The 19,868-nt window shown below is 45.7% G+C and overlaps 1 protein-coding gene across 1 annotated transcript in view; it reads left to right on the top strand.

The window, feature by feature from the left end:
• LOC137564492 (E3 ubiquitin-protein ligase RNF213-like) overlaps positions 1–19,868 on the top strand; it is a 299,702-nt gene that overhangs the window by 174,824 nt on the left and 105,010 nt on the right. Inside the window, 3 exon segments of the mRNA XM_068278410.1 lie at positions 4,502–4,684; positions 5,269–5,408; positions 8,761–8,915. Of these exon segments, the coding sequence (XP_068134511.1) occupies positions 4,502–4,684; positions 5,269–5,408; positions 8,761–8,915 (478 nt within the window).

Below are 19,868 nucleotides of genomic sequence, written 5' to 3'. Positions count from 1 at the left end.
AGCACACAAATTTGCTTTTCCAAAATTTTGCTGGTTTCCGTTTGATGTGAAAATTGCATGCAGAAAAAAACTGACAACCATGATGCTTTCTTTGGACATCGCTTTGAGAAAAATCACGTGCGATGCCATGTTTGCATTTTTGCAGTAATAAAAATAGGACTTACTTCTTTGTAAAAATCCCAACCCAAAAAATTGTGAATTCGCATTTAAAATGTGCGTGTTGCGATTTTGCAATACTTTTGCATGTGGCCGTTAGAGGAGGGGGGGGGGGTCAGCTTAGACACTCTGCTTGCGCTGCAGCCATATACACAGCAAACAGTGACGTATTATGTGCAGTGATGATCACCGGATGAAATCCAAATAGGTCAAATCATCCTAATTGAATCACCTGTGCGGGTGGGCGGGTGTTAATCTTACCCATCAGACGTCTTCTTAGATCCATCCCACGGCGCCTCCCACGCTGCGTTACAAACTGCGGTCACGTGATTACAAACACTTCCACGTTCCGGGTTGAAGCAGGAAGTGTTTGTAGTCATGTGACGTGCTTGAAACGCAGCGTGGGAGGCGCCGAGGGACGGAACAAAGAAGACGTCAGACAGGTAAGATTAACCCCGCCCCTCGCCCACCCTCACAGGTGATTTAGTTAGCCGGATGAAATCCAAATAAACCTATTCGGATTTCATCCGAATTCGTTTTTTTTTTAGCATCCCTGATTATGTGTTGTGACTCTTTTCTCTCACGGCCATCATTATGTATTTCAATAGTTTCCGCTACAGCATCTGTTCTGTGGGATTTGACCAAATGGGCTAACCGTAGCTCCCAGCATGCTTTAGGGCTTGTTCACACTGGCACTTTCTGGTAAACGGGTCCGGGAAAACAGGTAGGTTAACATTGGATCTGTTAGGATCCATTCCGTTATGATCCGCAACCATTTTTTAGTGCCAGTGTGAACCGGCCCGGTGTCTTAGCACCAATCATGTTTCTATCGGTTCCTGGAGCACTTTTGGTAGGTAATAAGACAAGACAAATAACGTTTATATCACGCTTTTCTCCTGGCGGACTCAAAGCACAAGAGCTGCAGCCACTTGCAGTGTTAGGGAGTCTTGCCCAAGGTCTCCTTACTGAATAGGTGCAGCTTACTAAACAGGAAGAGATGAAAATTTGAACCCTGGTCTCCTGTGTCAGAGGCAGAGCCCTTCACCAGTACACTATCCAGCCAGTTAGCTGAACACTCAGAACATCCCACAAGATCTACTGCATGTAATAATCATTTCCTTCAATACAGGCCCTGATCATTTTTTGTTTGTTTTTTTTCTACCTACATTATGTATTATATAAATTACAGTCTTGTAAAAGTAATACATTTTAATGGCTAACTGATAGAGTTAAATGATGCAAGCTTTCTGGGATCTAGTCCCCTTCTTCAGGCATATTTCCAGATGTAAGCTGAAGTAAAACACTGATGCAGGGAAATAGCAAACATGAAGATGGCAGTTGTGCTGGTTGCTGTTAGATGTCAGGTGATCAGCAGGCTGGAGCCAGTGAGCTCATGCAAACAAACATGAAATCTAGCAGGTTTCTGAAGCTAGTGAAGCCAAGTAAATCATGTTCCATAAGGAGGCATGAATCCCGTTCCACAATTGAAACCTGCTGTTAATGTCTTAAACATCTTCATAAATGTGTATTTAGAAATCTTTCTTGCTTGTTCATTTTTGAATTTACCCTTAAAGGGAACCAGAGACGAAGCACCCTTGTGTATTTTACCATATATATCAGTAAGAACATTAGAGAAAACACTTACCATGCTCTCTGTTTTATCCTCACTGCTAAAAGTGTCTGTTATCAGCAGTCACAAGAATCCCAGACTGAGCATTCAATCTGGCTTTGCAGGGAATAATTATAGCTGAGTCATTATAGCAGAGCCACAAGGGGGCGGGCTTGAAAAGACAACACAGAAGACAGACGCAGCTATAATCTTTCCGTAGCAAAGCTAGACTGAGTGCTCAGTCTGGGATTCTTATCAGAGGTGATAACAGTCAGATTAAACAGAGAACAATGAAACAAAGAGCAGACTACCGGTAGGTATTTACTGTCATGTTCCCACTGAATTATAAGGTAAAATACAAGAGGGTGCTTCATCTCTGGTTCTCTTTAAGAATAAGTACGTTCAGATCTTGCATGCTGTGTCCTGGTTCACAGAAGTGTTGGCCCACTGGTGTGTCCATTTTACCCTCATTAATTTTAAAGCGGTGATGGTTCATTTTTGTGCGCAGTTTTTGTCCTGTTTCTCCTATATAGATTCCTCTTGAGGGGCATTTCATGCAGCGTATCATGTATACAACATTGGATGACTCGCAGGAAAATTGGTCTGATATTTGATATTTCTGTGAGTTTGGTATTTGTATTTGGCTTGTGCACAAGATATAAGGGCAGGTCTCACACCTTGCGTTATTACAGGGTAATGTGCCTGGAGTTTCTGGTGTAGATAATGCCCTTCTGATAATCATTTGTCTCAAATTGGGAGGTTGTCTGAAAGCAAGCAGTGGTAAATCAGGAAAAACATCTTTCAGGCGTTTCTTTGTGACGTATCGGTTGCAGGGCTTTCGATATTTTCCTCAGCGTCTTTAATCTTGGGTTGTAGGTGACCACTATTGGGACTCTGTTGTTTTCAGTCTTTGGGGTGTACTTCAATTGTTCCTCTCTAGATTTTAAAGTTGCTCTGTGTATTTGATTATCAACGATTCGTGGATGATATCCCTGATCTATGAATATATTATGTAGCGACATAAGTTGTCAGTCTCTGTCCTCTGAATTAGAACATATTCGGTTATACCTCAGAGCCTGGCTGTAAACAATAGATTTTTTTGGTGTGTTCCAGGTGGAAACTATTCCACTTCAGGTAAATATGCCGGTCAGTTGGTTTACGGTAGATGGATGTCTGTAAAATTGTATCTTGTATATAAATTGTAGTATACAGGAAACTGACATGGGAGGATGAAAAGTTGACCGTTAACTTCATGTTCTTGTGATGCTCTGAGAAGTTTTTGTGGAATCTGATTAATTCCTCCTTTGATGCTGTCCAAATTAATAGAATATCGTCTATAAATCTAAAGTAAGCCCATGGTTTAATTTCACAAGTTGAAAGGAAGTTTTCCTCCAATCTGGCCATAAACAAATTTGCATACTGGGGCGACATCCTACTTCCCATAGCACTGCCCATTGTCTGTAGATATATATCATTCCCAAATGAAAAATAGTTGTGAGTTAGTATATACCTGATAAGTTGTAGTGTGGGCTCTGTTGGTAGATCATTTAGCTGAAGGAAATGTTGGCAAGCTGCAATACCGTCCTCGTGTGGAATGTTGGTATAAAGGGATTCAACATCCATTGTAGCCAGGTTAGCACCCTCTGGGATCGGACCCATGGCAGTCAGTTTGTTAAAGGTCAGTGGTGTCCTGGATGTAGCTGGCTGTATTCCTTACCATGGGTTTAAGAATGTTTTCTACCCAGCCAGATATCTTTTCTGTTAGTGTCCCCAAACCAGAGATGATAGGTCGACTTGGGTTTCCTTCTTTGTGTATTTTTGGTAAGATGTAGAAGGTGCCTATTTTAGGATTATCTGGTATTAGTGTAAGTAAATCAATGATATTGAAGAAAGATCATTAAGCATATTCTTTAATTCCCTTGAGTATTGCAGCGTGGGGTTGGTTTCCAGTCTTTTGTAGTAGGTGTTGTTGGAGAGCTGTCTGTTTGCTTCTTGAACATAGGTGGATTTATCCAAAATCACTACGGCACCTCCTTTGTCAGCTGGTTTAATTACTATGTTGTCATTGCTTTTAAGGCTCAGTATTGCTTTCCTTTCTTGAGTGTTGAGGTTGAAGCGTGTCTGTATTTGCTTGTCCAGTATCTCCAATTTGATTCTTTTCCTGAAGTTGTCAATATACTCTTCTAATTTCTTGTTCCACCCTGATTTTGGTGTCCAGGTACTGCTCTTTTTAGTTTTGCTATTCGGTGTCTTCAAATGATGAATAACTAGGTCTGTTGTGAAAAAATTCCTGTAGTTGTATCCTCCGAAAAAATTCTTCCATGTCACTACAAAATGTTTCAAATCTTTTGGTGGGGCAAAAAGCGAGTCCTTTAGATAGAACAACTAATTCAGTCTTGCTTGGTTTATAGCTGGACAAGTTAACCACAGGTAAAAGTTTGGCAGTTTTAGGCTCTGAATGGGGTTCACTTGTATCATTCTCCAGAATGTTTGAAGCTTTGAGTCTAAGGCTGTGTAGTTTCTTTATTTTGTTTTGCATTAAACGGTGCTGAAATTTTTTGTAGAATTTCTGTAATGTAGATTTAAGGCTTTCTGGTGAATGGTCCTTGCAGTGTAGAATAGAGTAAATGTAGATTATCTTGGGTAATTCTCTTCTTGCTGTAACAAACCTTAATGAGACGATTCCTGATCCTTTAATATAATACATAATGAATGATAACTTAATTATGTGCGCAGGCAAACTCTTTGGAAGCGTGTCCAGACCGCCGTGACACCATTCCTGTCCCAAATCCTGTCCGTTGTTGACCGCAATGCCAACCTGGACCTCCTTGTGGACCCCCAGGTGGACGACTTTGTGAAGTCCCTGTGGATGCAGATCTTTCAAGATGAAAAGTTTTTGCCGATCTCAGACAGCAGCAGGTAATTCTTCATGTTTTTAACTCTATCTGCAATTAGTAATGAAGATATTGATTGGGTATGGCTAACCTTAGCCCATCGCATAGAATTATTTCATATTTTGTTTTAGATCTCTGTCTTTTGTCCAGGCTTGAGAATTGTTCATGGCCACTAATAAGCGTTACATTTCAGAATATTTTCATCTATTATCTTATGTTCTTGATTCCTGGATACACTACACAGTGGGGCCTCTGGACTGAGGCTGAACGGGTGAAAGCAAAATTCAGTTTTACCTGAGGGGGATCTGAACCTGAGCGCTGGCAGACGCGAGCTGCAGTAGAGGGGGTTAACTCATCCTGGTCACCAACTCTGGCTACTGCGCTCCATGCGCCTCTACATCCTGCCGATACTCCCTCCTTCTGCCTGTGTAGCAGGAAGTGTCGGAGTGAGTCCAGCGTGGAGCACTGCAGCCAGAGGTGACAACCAGGGCAACCCTCTGCAACAACCCAGATCCACTAATTTTGCTTTTGCTTTGCTTGCTGGACTATATGCCCCTGCTGCTCACTTTTTTGCTGTTTTAATTATAATTTAGTTGTATTTTTTTGCAGTTCTCAAACTGAAACCATCCTGGTGAGGAACTATATGAACATCTCCACATTTGGGGAAAATCATCTTCCTTTCAGCTGGAGGATAAAAGATTATTTAGAAGAGATCTGGACCCAAGCCCAGCACATCGAGAGCAGAGAAGGTGATATGCAGCCTTTGTAGTCACACCATCAGCTGTCAGTGGAGTTGTGTAAAGGAGGTTTATAAGGCTCTGAAAGTGATCCTGCCACTTTCTTGATATACTGTATCTACAGTAAAAAAGATTAACAGAGGGCAGAAGCTGCCCCCTAATCCCACTTGGGTTAATTCGTAGCTCTATTATTATTTGCGTAGCTAAGGAGCTATATGGGCCTTAGTAAGAGTTTTAAATTGGGCTCCACCTGGCACTCTGTAGATAACAATTGTAGATATGGTGAACCAAAACCTGCCAAAGACAGCTGCAGTGTCAGAGAGGTGTAAACAGGGAGGGGACAACTGCAGTGTCAGAGAGGTGTAAGCAGGGGAGGGGACAGCCGCAGTGTCAAAGGCGTAAGCAGGGGAGGGGACAGCTGCAGTGTCAGAGAGGTGTAAGCAGGGGATGGGACAGCTGCAGTGTCAGAGAGGTGTAAACAGGGAGGGGACAGCTGCAGTGTCAGAGGGGTGTAAGCAGGGGAGGGGACAGCTGCAGTGTCAGAGAGGTGTAAGTAGGGAATGGGACAGTTTCAGGGTCAGAGAGGTGTAAGCAGGGGAGGGGACAGCTGCAGTATCAGAGAGGTGTAAGCAGGGGAGGGGACAGCTGCAGTGTCAGAGAGGTGAAAGTAGGGGAGGGGACAGCTGCAGTGTCAGAGGGGTATAAGCAGGGTAGGGGACAGCTGCAGTATCAGAGAGGTGTAAGTAGGGGAGGGGACAGCTGCAGTGTCAGAGAGAGGTGTATGCAGGGGAGGGGACAGCTGCAGTGTCAGAGAGAGGTGTATGCAGGGGAGGGGACAGCTGCAGTGTCAGAGAGGTGTAAGCAGGAGAGGAGACAGCTGCAGTGCCAGAGAGGTGTATACAGGGGAGGGGCAGCTGCAGTGTCAGAGAGGTGTAAGCAGGAGAGGAGACAGCTGCAGTGTCAGAGAGGTGTAGGCTGGGGAGAGGAAAGCTGCAGTGTCAGAGAGGTGTAAGCAGGGGAGGGGACAGCTACAGTGTCGGAGAGGTGTAAGCAGGGGAGGGGACAGCTGCAGTGTCAGAGAGGTGTAAGCAGGGGAGGGGACAGCTGCAGTGTCAGAGAGGTGTAAGCAGGGGAGGGGACAGCTGCAGTGTCAGAGAGGTGTAAGCAGGGGAGGGGACAGCTGTAGTGTCAGAGATGTGTAAGCAGGGGAGGGGACAGCTGTAGTGTCAGAGAGGTGTAAGCAGGGGAGGGGACAGCTGTAGTGTCAGAGAGGTGTAAGCAGGGGAGGGGACAGCTGCAGTGTCAGAGAGGTGTAAGCAGGGGAGGGGACAGCTGCAGTGTCAGAGAGGTGTAAGCAGGGGAGAGAACAGCTTCTGTGTCAGAGAGGTGTAAGCAGGGGAGAGAACAGCTTCTGTGTCAGAGAGGTGTAAGCAGGGGAGGGAGCAGCTGTAGTGTCAGAGAGGTGTAAGCAGGGGAGGGGACAGCTGCAGTGTCAGAGAGGTGTAAGCAGGGGAGGGGACAGCTGCAGTGTCAGAGAGGTGTAAGCAGGGGAAGGGACACCTGCAGTGTCAGAGAGGTGTAAGCAGGGGAGGGGACAGCTGCAGTGTCAGAGGTGTAAGCAGGGGAGGGGTCACTCCAAAGGTCAGAGAGGTAAGCAGAGGATGAGACAGCCGCAGGGTCAGAGAGGTGTAATTGCAAGGTCAGAGAGGTGTAAGCAGGGGAGGGGACATCAGCAGTATAAGAAAAAGATGTAAGCAGGGGAGGGGACAGCTGCAGTGCCAGAGAGGTGTAAGCAGGGGAGAGGACAGCTGCAGTGCCAGAGAGGTGTAAGCAGGGGAGGGGAAGCTGCAGTGTCAGAGAGGTGTAAGCAGGGGATGGGTCAGCTGCAGTGTCACAGAGGTGTAAGCAGGGGAGGGGACAGCTGCAGGGCCAGAAAGGTGTAAGCAGGGGAGGTGACCGCTGCAGTGCCAGAGAGGTGTAAGCAGGGGAGGGGACAGCTGCAGGGTCAGAGAGGTGTAAGCAGGGGAGGAGACGGCTGCAGTGCCAGAGAGGTGTAAGCAGGGGAGGAGACAGCTATAGTGCCAGAGAGGTGTAATCAGGGGAGGAGGCAGCTGCAGTGTCAGAGAGGTGTAAGCAGGGGAGGGGACAGCTGCAGTGCCAGAGAGGTGTAAGCAGGGGAGGGGACAGCTGCAGTGTCAGAGAGGTGTAAGCAGGGGAGGGGACAGCTGCAGTGCCAGAGAGGTGTAAGCAGGGGAGGGGACAGCTGCAGGGTCAGAGAGGTGTAAGCAGGGGAGGGGACAGCTGCAGTGCCAGAGAGGTGTAAGCAGGGGAGGGGACAGCTGCAGGGTCAGAGAGGTGTAAGCAGGGGAGGGGACAGCTGCAGTATGAGAGAGGTGTAGGCAGGGGAGGGGACAGCTGCAGTATCAGAGAGGTGTAAGTAGGGGAGGGGACAGCTGCAGTATCAGAGAGGTGTAAGTAGGGGAGGGGACAGCTGCAGTGTCAGAGAGGTGTAAGTAGGGGAGGGGACAGCTGCAGTGTCAGAGAGGAGTAAGCAGGGGAGGGGACAGCTGCAGTATTAGAGAGGTGCAAGTAGGGGAGGGGGCAGCTGCAGTATCAGAGAGGTGTAAGTAGGGGAGGGGACAGCTGCAGTGTCAGAGAGGTGTAAGTAGGGGAGGGGACAGCTGCAGTGTCAGAGAGGAGTAAGCAGGGGAGGGGACAGCTGCAGTATTAGAGAGGTGCAAGTAGGGGAGGGGACAGCTGCAGTGTCAGAGAGGTGTAAGCAGGAGAGGAGACAGCTGCAGTGCCAGAGAGGTGTATGCAGGGGAGGGGCAGCTGCAGTGTCAGAGAGGTGTAAGCAGGAGAGGAGACAGCTGCAGTGTCAGAGAGGCGTAAGCAGGGGAGGGGATAGCTGTAGTGTCAGAGAGGTGTAGGCTGGGGAGAGGAAAGCTGCAGTGTCAGAGAGGTGTAAGCAGGGGAGGGGACAGCTACAGCGTCGGAGAGGTGTACGCAGGGGAGGGGACAGCTGCAGTGTCAGAGAGATGTAGGCTGGGGAGGGGACAGCTGTAGTGTCAGAGAGGTGTAAGCAGGGGAGGGGACAGCTGTAGTGTCAGAGAGGTGTAAGCAGGGGAAGGGACAGCTGTAGTGTCAGAGAGGTGTAAGCAGGGGAGAGAACAGCTTCTGTGTCAGAGAGGTGTAAGGAGGGGAGGAGACGGCTGCAGTGTCAGAAAGGTGTAAGCACAGAGGGAGCAGATAGATTACTATTATTACTATTTACCTATGTTTTGTCTGCTTCCTGTATAATGGGGTCTCCCGACAATGATGTTTATAAATCAGAATCTAATGGATGGTCTTTGTTCCCATTTAGGTCCTGAGCGGAAGTTCCTGGATATCTTTTCTCAGACGCCGCTGGGAAGATTTATTTCCTTCCATGATGACAACAGTCAGTACAATGCATTCTTGCGGTACAAGAGAGACTTTCTGCTGATGACCATGAGTATCTCATCTGCTGAGGAGCTACGGGTAGGTTCATAGCGCCATTAGCTGTTACCCAAGTCAGAGACTCTTGTTTTATATGTGTTTAAAAACCTGATCTGCTACACCAGGCATTGTATTTGATTGAAGAGTTGTTTACAATTACATGAGTTAGGCTGGCCTGACACATTATTGTTATTATTATTATTTATTTATAAAGCGCCAACATATTCCGTGGCGCTGCGCTATGTAAGAAAACAAACAAGGGATACATAATAATACAGACAATGATATACACCAAATATGAACACTGATACACAATATAGCACTGCTGATTACAACAGCAAATTTAACATGATGACTAAAATGTATAAATGTCTAACAGTGTGCAAGCAATTAAAATTACATTCAATGACACAAAAGGGTGAGAGCCCTGCCCTTGTGAGCTTACAATCTAAAGGAATGGGGTGGAAACAAGAGGTGGGGGAAGTATACAGTATATGTACAGGCAGTGCGTAATTAGGTTATTTAGTGGGTGCATGGCCTAAGCTAGAGAATATGCTTGTCGGAAAAGGTGGGTTTTGAGGGAGCATTTAAAGATTTCAAAGGTGTCAGAGTGGCAGATGTGCTGTGGAAGGGCATTCCAGAGGAGGGGTGAGGCACGTGAGAAGTCTTGTATACGTGAATGTGAGGAGGTAATTGTAGAAGAGGATAGAAGAAGCTCGTGTGCAGATCTGAGATTGCGGTTGGGTTGGTATCTGGAGACTAGTGAGGAGATGTACCGGGGAGAGAGATTGTGGAGAGCTTTGTAGGTTAGGGGTAAGAGTTTGAACTGAATCCTCTCATTAATTGGTAGCCAGTGAAGAGCTTGGCAGAGAGGAGCAGCAGAGGAAGAGCGAGAGGAGAGATGAATGAGTCGAGCAGCAGAGTTCAGTACAGAATTGAGCGGTGTTAGTCGGTTAGTTGGAAGTCCACCAAGCAATATATTGCAATAGTCCAATCGAGATATAATAAGAGCATGTACTAACATTTTGGTTGTGTCATGGGAGAGAAAAGGTCGGATACGTGCTGCTATGTTTTTCAGTTGGAAATGGCAGGAGCTGGTTAGGGAGTTAATGTGAGGAGTAAATGAGAGAGAAGAATCCAATATTACCCCCAAGCACCGTGCTTTGGGAACTGATGTTATAGACGTGTTGTTAACATTTATTGTAATATCAGGCAAAGGGGTGGACAGGGATGGTGGAAAGACTATTAGTTCAGTTTTATTCATATTAAGTTTTAAGAAGCGAGAGGACATGAAAGAGGAGATAGCGGACAGGCAGTCGGGAACCCGTGTGAGGAGGGAGTTAAGGTCTGGGGCTGAGAGGTACAGACACATTGATTTTTCTGATTGATTTCCACACGATTTAGATCACTTTGCTACCATTAACCTCCCTGCCGCTATGATTATTTCCAGATTTTAGGGTCTTATTGTGGTGCAACCTTTTTGCATGCTTCCAAACCATATAATGCAGAAATAATCACACCGCAGAGAGATCTGCAGCAGCCCCAGCACATTACTCACCTCCCTGGAATCCAGCGCTGCTGTTCTCCCTCCGTCCTCTGGGTGGTGCTGTAACCCTATAGTGAAATCGCAGGCTATCGTCATGGCGACAGGCAGCGATCTCACCAGGTGGATGCAGAGCCTTACCCTCCCTGGCGGTAAGCCCAAGCTGAGCTCGGGCTATGCCGCGCAGGAGGATTTCTCAGGCTCTACTGGGGCGATTCGCCCCATTCAAAGTGCTGTGCGCGCAGCCAGCACTTTGCTAGCCGCGCGCACAGCTTGATCGCCGCCGCTCTGCGGCGAACGGCCGCACGCAGCGGCGAAAGAGGGCCCCCCGCCAGAGCCCTGCGCTGCCCGGACCAATGAGTTCCGGGCAGCGCTATGGGCCGGATCGGATGCGCCTGACGTCAGGACGTCGGCTGACGTCTATGACGTCATCCTGATCGTTATATACGCGTTCCCCTGTTTGCTATTAGTGCCGGCGACGATCGCACTAGAGGGACACATGCGCCCTCTAGTGGTGTTTCATGTAGCTACCAACCACTCTGGTAGCTTTACATGAAACAAAAACAAAAAAAAAATAAAAAAAAAGGATTTTTGCCCATGTGGCAAAAAAAATTAACCGCCAGGGAGGTTAAAGGACAGGAAGAAGAATGGGGGCCAGCATCTGGATCCCCAGGGAGGTGAGTTAAAAAGCCTGCTGCACACCATTGCTCTACATAGACCTCGGGGAGGTCACCACAAGTCTGGCTTGGGATTACTGCTCTGAGCTGCGGATTTCCCACCCCGAGTCTGACTCTGGGTTACCGCCAGGTATCCGAAGTTACTGATGAGATACACATGTGTATGTGCATTTCCAGTCCTACGTAGAACTAGGCGGTTTTCAATTATTTACTCACAGTAAAGATGAATAATCCACGGCTTCGAAATCAGTGTTTCTGTGCAGCCAAACAGCATCTGGAACAAAATAACTCCCACTGATCAGTACTCAGAGCTCCCACATAGGGATGGCCAATGTGATGCAAATAATTCTGACTTGATGCAATTTAAACCTTTAGCTGCCAATTTATTCAGAGGCTTGCAAGTTCTCCGGGCCAATTTATTTTAGCATATTTTTTATTCCTTATTTGTTACATTTCCCTGCTTATAATTAGTATTCCTATACTGTGTGTTTATGGCCACTTGTCACTAGGGGGCAGTGTGAGACAATAACAGAGGACTTGCTTTCAGTTTCTATGTTTTCTGCTAGTAGAGAGATCAAAGTATTCCAAGAATTTACAGCACGACCAGTTCTGCTGGCTGAGGACAAAAGCATTGCACTTATCTCAGAAGAAGATAATTCCTTTGAAGCTGCTAATGGGATAAACAATCAATTTAAACCTTGATGGGGCTTGACTGGTCCATTTTTGCATACAAAATTTACATACGGTAATCTTGCATCAACTTGAAATTCTTTGCATTCCACTGATCATGGCTAATGAAAAACTCGTGAGTGCCGGGTACTGGTAATGCTAGGTACACATGATGCAATTTTCTGACAGATATACTGCCAGATTGATTAAGTTCAGATGCTCAAGATCTGTCTTTTTGGGAGCCGAATAAAGATTATCATTTACCGGAAAAAAAAAGTCAAGACTGAAGTAAAGTTTTTTTTTTTTTTTTTTTTTTTTTTTTTTGTATTCTTTAACCACTTGAGGACTCAGCCTTTACCCCCCCTTAAGGACCAGCGCTGTTTTTTCCATTCAGACCACTGCAGCTTTAACGGTTTATTGCTCGGTCATACAACCTACCACCTAAATGAATTTTGGCTCCTTTTCTTCTCACTAATACAGCTTTCTTTTGATGCTATTTGATTGCTGCTGCGAGTTTTACTTTTTATTATATTCATCAAAAAAGACATGACTTTTGGCAAAAAAATGATTTTTTTAACTTTCTGTGCTGACATTTTTCAAATAAAGTAAAATTTCTGTATACATGCAGCGCGAAAAATGTGGACAAACCTGTTTTTGATGAAAAAAAACCCATTCAGTGTATATTTATTGGTTTGGGTAAAAGTTATAGCGTTTACAAACTATGGTGCAAAAAGTGAATTTTCCCATTTTTAAGCATCTCTGACTTTCCTGACTACCTGTCATGTTTCATGAGGTGCTAAAATTCCAGGATAGTATAAATACCCCACAAATAACCCCATTTTGGAAAGAAGACATCCCAAAGTATTCACTGAGAGGCATAGTGAGTTCATAGAAGATTTTATTTTTTGTCACAAGTTAGCGGAAAATGACAGTTTGTCACAAAAAAAAAAAAAAAAAAAAAAAAAAAAAAAGGTTTCCATTTCTGCTAACTTGTAACCAAAAAAAAATGAAATCTGCCATGGACTCAACATGCCCCTCAATGAATACCTTGAAGTGTCTATTTTTCAAAATGGGGTCATTTATGGGGTGTGTTTACTGTCCTGGCATTTTGGGGGGTGCGGAATTGTAAGCACCCCTGTAAAGCCTAAAAGTAGTCATTGCACTGTGGGCCTCTTAGCGCAGTTTGGCTGCAAAAAAGTGTCACACATATGGTATCGCCATACTCGGGAGAAGTAGTACAATGTGTTTTGGGGTGTATTTTTACACATACCCATGCTGGGTGGGAGAAATATCTCTGCAAATGACAATTTTTTGATTTTTTTTACACACAATTGTCCATTTACAGAGTTATTTCTCCCACTCAGCATGGGTATGTATAAAAATACACCCCAAAACACATTGTACTACTTCTCCTGAGTACGGCGATACCACATGTGTGGCACTTTTTTGCACCCTAACTGCGCTAAGGGGCCCAAAGTCCAATGAGTACCTTTAGGATTTCACAGGTCATTTTGAGAAATTTGGTTTCAAGACTACTCCTGACGGTTTAGTGCCCCTAAAATGCCAGGGCAGTATAGGAACCCCACAAATGACCCCATTTTACAAAGAAGACACCCCAAGGTACTCAATTAGGAGTATGGTGAGTTCATAGAAGATTTTACTTTTTGTCACAAGTTAGCGGAAAATGATTGTTATTGGGTTTTTTTACCAAGTGTCATTTTCCGCTAACTTGTGACAAAAAATAAAATCTTCTATGAACTCACCATACTCCTAACGGAATACCTTGGGATGTCCTCTTTGTAAAATGGGGTCATTTGTGGGGTTCCTATACTGCTCTGGCATTTTAGGGGCCCTAAACCGTGAGGAGTAGTCTTGAAACCAAATGTTTCAAAATGACCTGTGAAATGCTAAAGGTACTCATTGGACTCTGGGCCCCTTAGCGCAGTTAGGGTGCAAAAAAGGGCCACACATGTGGTATCGCCGTACTCGGGAGAAGTAGTACAATGTGTTTTGGGGTGTATTTTTACACATACCCATATTGGGTGGGAGAAATATCTCTGTAAATGACAATTTTTTGATTTCTTTACACACAATTGTCCATTTACAGAGATATTTCTCCCACCCAATATGGGTATGTGTAAAAATACACCCCAAAACACATTGTACTACTTCTCCCGAGTACAGCGATACCACATATGTGGCACTTTTTTGCACCCTAACTGCGCTAAGGGGCCCAGAGTCCAATGAGTACCGTTACCATTTCACAGGTCATTTTGAGAAATTTGGTTTCAAGACTACTCCTCACGGTTTAGGGCCCCTAAAATGCCAGAGCAGTATAGGAACCCCACAAATGACCCCATTTTACAAAGAGGACATCCCAAGGAGTATGGTGAGTTCATAGAAGATTTTAGAAGATTTTTTTTTTTGTCACAAGTTAGCGGAAAATGACACTTGGTAAAAAAAAACCAATAAAAATCATTTTCCGCTAACTTGTGACAAAAAGTAAAATCTTCTATGAACTCACCATACTCCTAATTGAGTACCTTGGGGTGTCTTCTTTCTAAAATGGGGTCATTTGTGGGGTTCCTATACTGCTCTGGCATTTTAGGGGCCCTAAACCGTGAGGAGTAGTCTTGAAACCAAATTTCTCAAAATGACCTGTGAAATGCTAACGGTACTCATTGGACTCTGGGCCCCTTAGCGCAGTTAGGGTGCAAAAAAGTGCCACACATGTGGTATTGCCGTACTCGGGAGAAGTAGTACAATGTGTTTTGGGGTGTATTTTTACACATACCCATATTGGGTGGGAGAAATATCTCTGTAAATGGACAAATGTGTGTAAAAAAAAATCAAAAAATTATCATTTACAGAGTGATTTCTTCTACCCATCATGGGTATGTGTAAAAATACACCCTAAAACACATTGGTCTACTTCTCCCGGGTATGGCGATAGCACGTGTGGCACTTTTTTGCAGCCTAACTGCGCTAAGGGGCCCAACGTGCAATGACTACCTTTGGGCTTTACAGGGGTGCTCACAATTTAGCCCCCCCCCACATGACAGGACAGTTAACAAACCCCACAAATGACCCCATTTTAAAAATAAGACACCACAAAGTATTCCATGAGGGGCATGGTGAGTTTATAAAAAAAAAATCTTTTTTGTCACAAGTTAGCAGAAAAGGATACTTTGTGAAAAAAAACAAAAAACAACAATTTATGCTAACTTGTGACAAAAAACAAAATCTTCTATGAACTCACCATGCACCTCACGGAATACTTTGGGGTGTCCTCTTTCCAAAATGGGGTCATTTGTGGGGTCTGTCCTGGCACTTTAGGGCCTCTGCAATCATTACATGTATGGCCAGTATTTCTGCTATACTCCTTATATTGGGCATACAGGTAGTGCATTCTGGGCTGAAAGGAAAAATGAACGGCAAACATCCCTTCATTCGCATCGATCAATGTGGATGAACAAATATCTGCCAAAAAATGTGAAACAAAAAGAAAAGAAAGAGGGACATAGGAGCTGCCACCCCAAAAATCCAAACCCACCAGCTCGTATGCCCAGGCAATCCTGATTTATTCATCCACATTGATCAATGTGAATGGAGAAATCATTGCTTGAGTTCTTTTTTGATACAAAGTGCTTGCCAAAGCATATGAACCCCAACACCACACCTTGGCCCATATGCCTCGGCAAACGTATCTTTTTTACTGTGGAGGAGAAATCTCGTCCTACAGCGCTGCATGCACTGATTTTGTGTAACCTGACAGGAGCGCAATGCTTCTGTCAGGATGCACCATCAGTGCTGCAGCTGATTGGTTGGTCGGTCTGGATAGAAAAAAGAGAGAAGAAAAACGAAAAAAACAAAACAAAAAGGAGGGGAAGGCGTCCGCCTGGACATAGGAGCTGCCACCCCAAAAATCCAAACCCACCAGCTCGTATGCCCAGGCAATCCTGATTTATTCATCCACATTGATCGATGTGAATGGAGAAATCATTGCTTGAGTTCTTTTTTGATACAAAGTGCTTGCCAAAGCATATGAATCCCCAACACCACACCTTGGCCCATATGCCTCGGCAAACGTATCTTTTTTACTGTGGAGGAGAAATCTCGTCCTACAGCGCTGCATGCACCGATTTTGTGTAACCTGACAGAAGCGCAATGCTTCTGTCAGGATGCATCATCAGTGCTGCAGCTGATTGGTCGGTTGGAAAAAAAGAGAGAAGAAAAAAAAAAAAAAAAAAAAAGCAAGCAAGCAGCAAAGCACTTCAATAACATTAACTTTTTAAACTTTATTAAATATGTTCAAACCAAACAATAACATTTGTAACCAAATATTAACTTTTTTGCTTACCTGTTTTTTTTTTGTTGTTGTTGTTTTTTACCTGCGAGCTGAGGATAAACTTCTCCTCCCCCATGGGTCAATGTGCAAAGTGCAAATCGCACAGATATGTGGCGAAGTACATTATGCATTCTGTCCCAAGTGAAAGGAGAGGTTTCTGGCAGGCCAGTGTATTTGGATCTTTCAAAACCTGATGTTTGGGTTCACACTGAAAACTGGCCTATCCGGTCGGTCGAGCCCGCCGCACCGTCTCGCCCAAAATAGATCTTCAGGGAATACCACAAGAGTAGCATTCGGCCTAGTAATTAACTGCGTCGCCGTAGACTAACATGACTTCCGGGCCGACCCAAATTGCCGCAGAAGCCACGCAGTAACGTAGGCATGCACTAGCGTTAAGTCAAGCACTTCCGGCGTAGGGGGGGACCGCAAAGTGTGACTTTTGCTAGGCAATTTGCCCTAACGCATCACGCCAGTGTGAAATAGCACTGAGAGACCCTTGTGTGCCTACTGCTGTGTCTGTAGTTCCCTAGGTTCTAAAAGTGTGCCTTCTCGTGGTACCTCTCATAACACTCCCCTAGGCATAGGCCAGGCTGGTCAGGACAGCGGGGACAGTAAACGGGGGTGTCGCGCCTTATTCCAGCCTTGCTGCAGACACGACATCTTTTTCTGGGGTTGCGTTGAGTTGGGGTACTGGGAATCGGGTAGGCGTAATGCCTTCCATGCAGCCGGCTAGTTGCATTTGGGGGTTGGGCTCTGTCACCTTCTGGATAGAGGAGTGCCGAAACAATGTCTTCCTGGAATTGAAGGAAAGATCCAGTTCTCCCAGCCTTACTGTAGAGAACAAAGCTGTTGTACATCGCCAATTGAATTAAATACACAGACACTTTCTTATACCAGCGTCTGGTTTTCCGGGAAATTAAATAGGGCCCTAACATCTGGTCATTGAAGTCCACCCCTCCCATGTTGGCATTATAGCTGTGGACGGCGAGGGGCTTTTCAATGACCTCTGTTGCCCGTGTAATTTGTACTGTCGTGTCTGTGTGAATGGTAGACAGAAGGTAAACGTCCCTCTTGTCCTTCCATTTCACCGAGAGCAAGTCATCGGTACACAAGGCGGCCCTCTCCCCCCGTTGAAGTCTGGTGTTAACGAGCCGTTGGGGGAAGCCCCGGCGACTAGGCCGCACGGTGCCACAGCATCGGATTCCTTCTAACTTTAAGTGCTGAAAGAGGGCCACACTTGTGTAAAAGTTGTCCACATAAAGATGGTACCCCTTCTGGAACAAGGGTGACACCAAGTCCCACACAATCTTTCCACTGCTCCCCAGGTAGTTAGGACATCCGACCGGCTCCAATTTTGAGTCTTTTCCCTCATAGACCCTAAAACGAGATGTATAGCCTGTGGCCCTATCACAGAGCTTATACAGTTTCACCCCATACCGGGCGCGCTTGCTTGGGATGTACTGTTTGATGCCAAGGCGCCCGGTAAAATGTACGAGGGACTCATCTACACAGATGTTCTGTTCAGGGGTATAAGCATCTGCAAATGTGGATGACAGGTGGTCTATGAGGGGCCGAATTTTGTGGAGCCGGTCATAAGCTGGGTGGTCTCTTTCATGACAGGTGTCGTTGTCATTGAAATGCAGGAAGCGCAGGATGATCTCAAATCGCGTCCTGGACATGGCAGCAGAGAACACGGGCATGTTATGTATTTGGCGTGTAGACCAATAAGAGCGCAATACATTTTTTTTAGTAATACCCATGTTGAGGAGAAGGCCCAAAAAAATTTTAAGTTCGGAAACTTGGAGTGGTTTCCACCGAAAAGGCTGGGCGTGGCAGCTTTTCGGATGGGCGGTTATAAATTGTGTGGCATATAGGTTGGTCTCAGCCACAATTAAGTCAAGGAGATCCTGGGTGAGGAACAGTTCAAAAAAGTCTAGGGCCGATCCTAGTTCAACTGTCTCCACCTGGACTCCAGACTGGGCGGTGAAAGGGGGCAGTATGGGTGCGGCGGGATCAGGGGAATGCCAATCAGGGTTTGCCAGCACCTCTGGAAAACCAATGGGAGTACGGGCCCGTCTACTTGGTGGCTGCGGATCGGATCTTAATTCACGTACCACCGAACCAGTTTCTACTTCCAGGATGGTGTCCGCCACTTCATCAGGGTCTTCTGCGGAAGTACTGGTGTTGATAGGCCCAGGAGATGCTGCGCTGCTGGTGCATGCCTCACCAAGAAAAATCAGATCAGCGCCACTCTGCTGCCCTTGAGACTGATCTTCCGCCACCTGCAGTCCAGTGACATGGGGTGTGGTACGCCTGGCTCTAGCCGGGACCTCAACCTCGTCATCGGAACTATCGGTCAGAGCGCCACTGCTGTCTACAGGATCGTACTCTGAACCCGAAGATTCGTCGAATAAGTCAACCCAATCATCCTCATCCGACTGGTCCATGTACCTGTAGATGTCTTCATTGGAAAACCTCTTTTTTGCCATGGTGGCCTGCTAAATTTAGGAGGTATTCCTCTGAGACTACCCAGGAAAAGAGCACCTACCTAGCGAAAGGGAGTACTTGAGAGGTAGAAAGCTATGGTCACTGAGTTTAGATAAAAAAAATCAAAACTGCTGTTTACAGTGCCACAGCTTGTGTACAGTGTTTTTTGCAGTGATCAGAAAAAAGAAATTTCTGTCACTGCGGTGGGGCGGGCTGAACGCAAGTGCAGGCGAACGATCAGGTCTGATCGGGCAAACACTGCGTTTTTTTGTGGATCCTAGTGACCCTAATAGATCTGACTGCGATCAGTAATGATCACTTACAGATACTATATAGTACCAATGCTGATTAGCGACAGTGATGACGCTAATTAGTGACTGTGGTGCAGTGGGCTGAGCACTAACTGACACTAACAACCCTTTTGCTTAGCTAACTGGCCTAACTGTTTGTTACCACTAGTGATACTAGAAAAGTTTTTAGATCACTAGGATAGTGATAGTGATAGTGATGGTGATGGTGAGGGGGGGGGGGGGGGGTTGGGGATCAGAGAGCAATCACAAATAATCAAAAACAATCACGAGACAATTACAACACAATTACAGCAATCGGCGCAATCAAAGCCAATCACGGACCAATTGAATCCAATAACGTGACAATCAAAAACCAATTACGTGACAATTGAAGCCAATCACACGACAATCGATGCTAATCACAGGGCAAAACAGCCAATCAGTGGGCAATTGGCACAATCAAAACCAATTACGGGCAATTGAAGCCAATCACGCGACAATCGAAGCCCAATTACGTGACAATCGAAGCCAATTACACGACAATCGATGCCAATCACAGTGCAATTGAGACAATTGTAGCCAAACAAAGCACAATCAAGCCTTACAGACAGGAGATAAGATACACAATGGCAGGGGGGAGAATATACGCAATCAATGAACTAGGACGGTGTGGGGAGGATCGGAAGGGGTGGGGGGTGATCAGATACCCCTAAGGGGTAGTTGGGGGTCTAATCTGATGGATAGGAGTGACAGGTGGTGATAGATGGGTTATTGACGGGTGATAAGTGGGTGTTTACAGGGAAAAACAGATGTAAACAATGGACTGCTGATGTGATCAGGGGGGGTGTCTCGGAGGGATCTGAAAGGGTGGGTGGGTGATCAGAAGCCCCTAATGGGCAGTTGGGAGTCTGATCTGATGGGGGGCAGTGGCAGGTGGTGACAAGGGATGATTGACAGGTGACGGATAGGTGATTGACAGCT

Source organism: Hyperolius riggenbachi, chromosome 3 (assembly GCF_040937935.1).
Source record: "Hyperolius riggenbachi isolate aHypRig1 chromosome 3, aHypRig1.pri, whole genome shotgun sequence".
Classification (NCBI taxonomy): Eukaryota; Metazoa; Chordata; class Amphibia; order Anura; family Hyperoliidae; genus Hyperolius; species Hyperolius riggenbachi.
The sequence above is the reverse complement of the archived record's forward strand: the minus strand, read 5'-3'. Positions and strand labels throughout refer to the sequence as shown.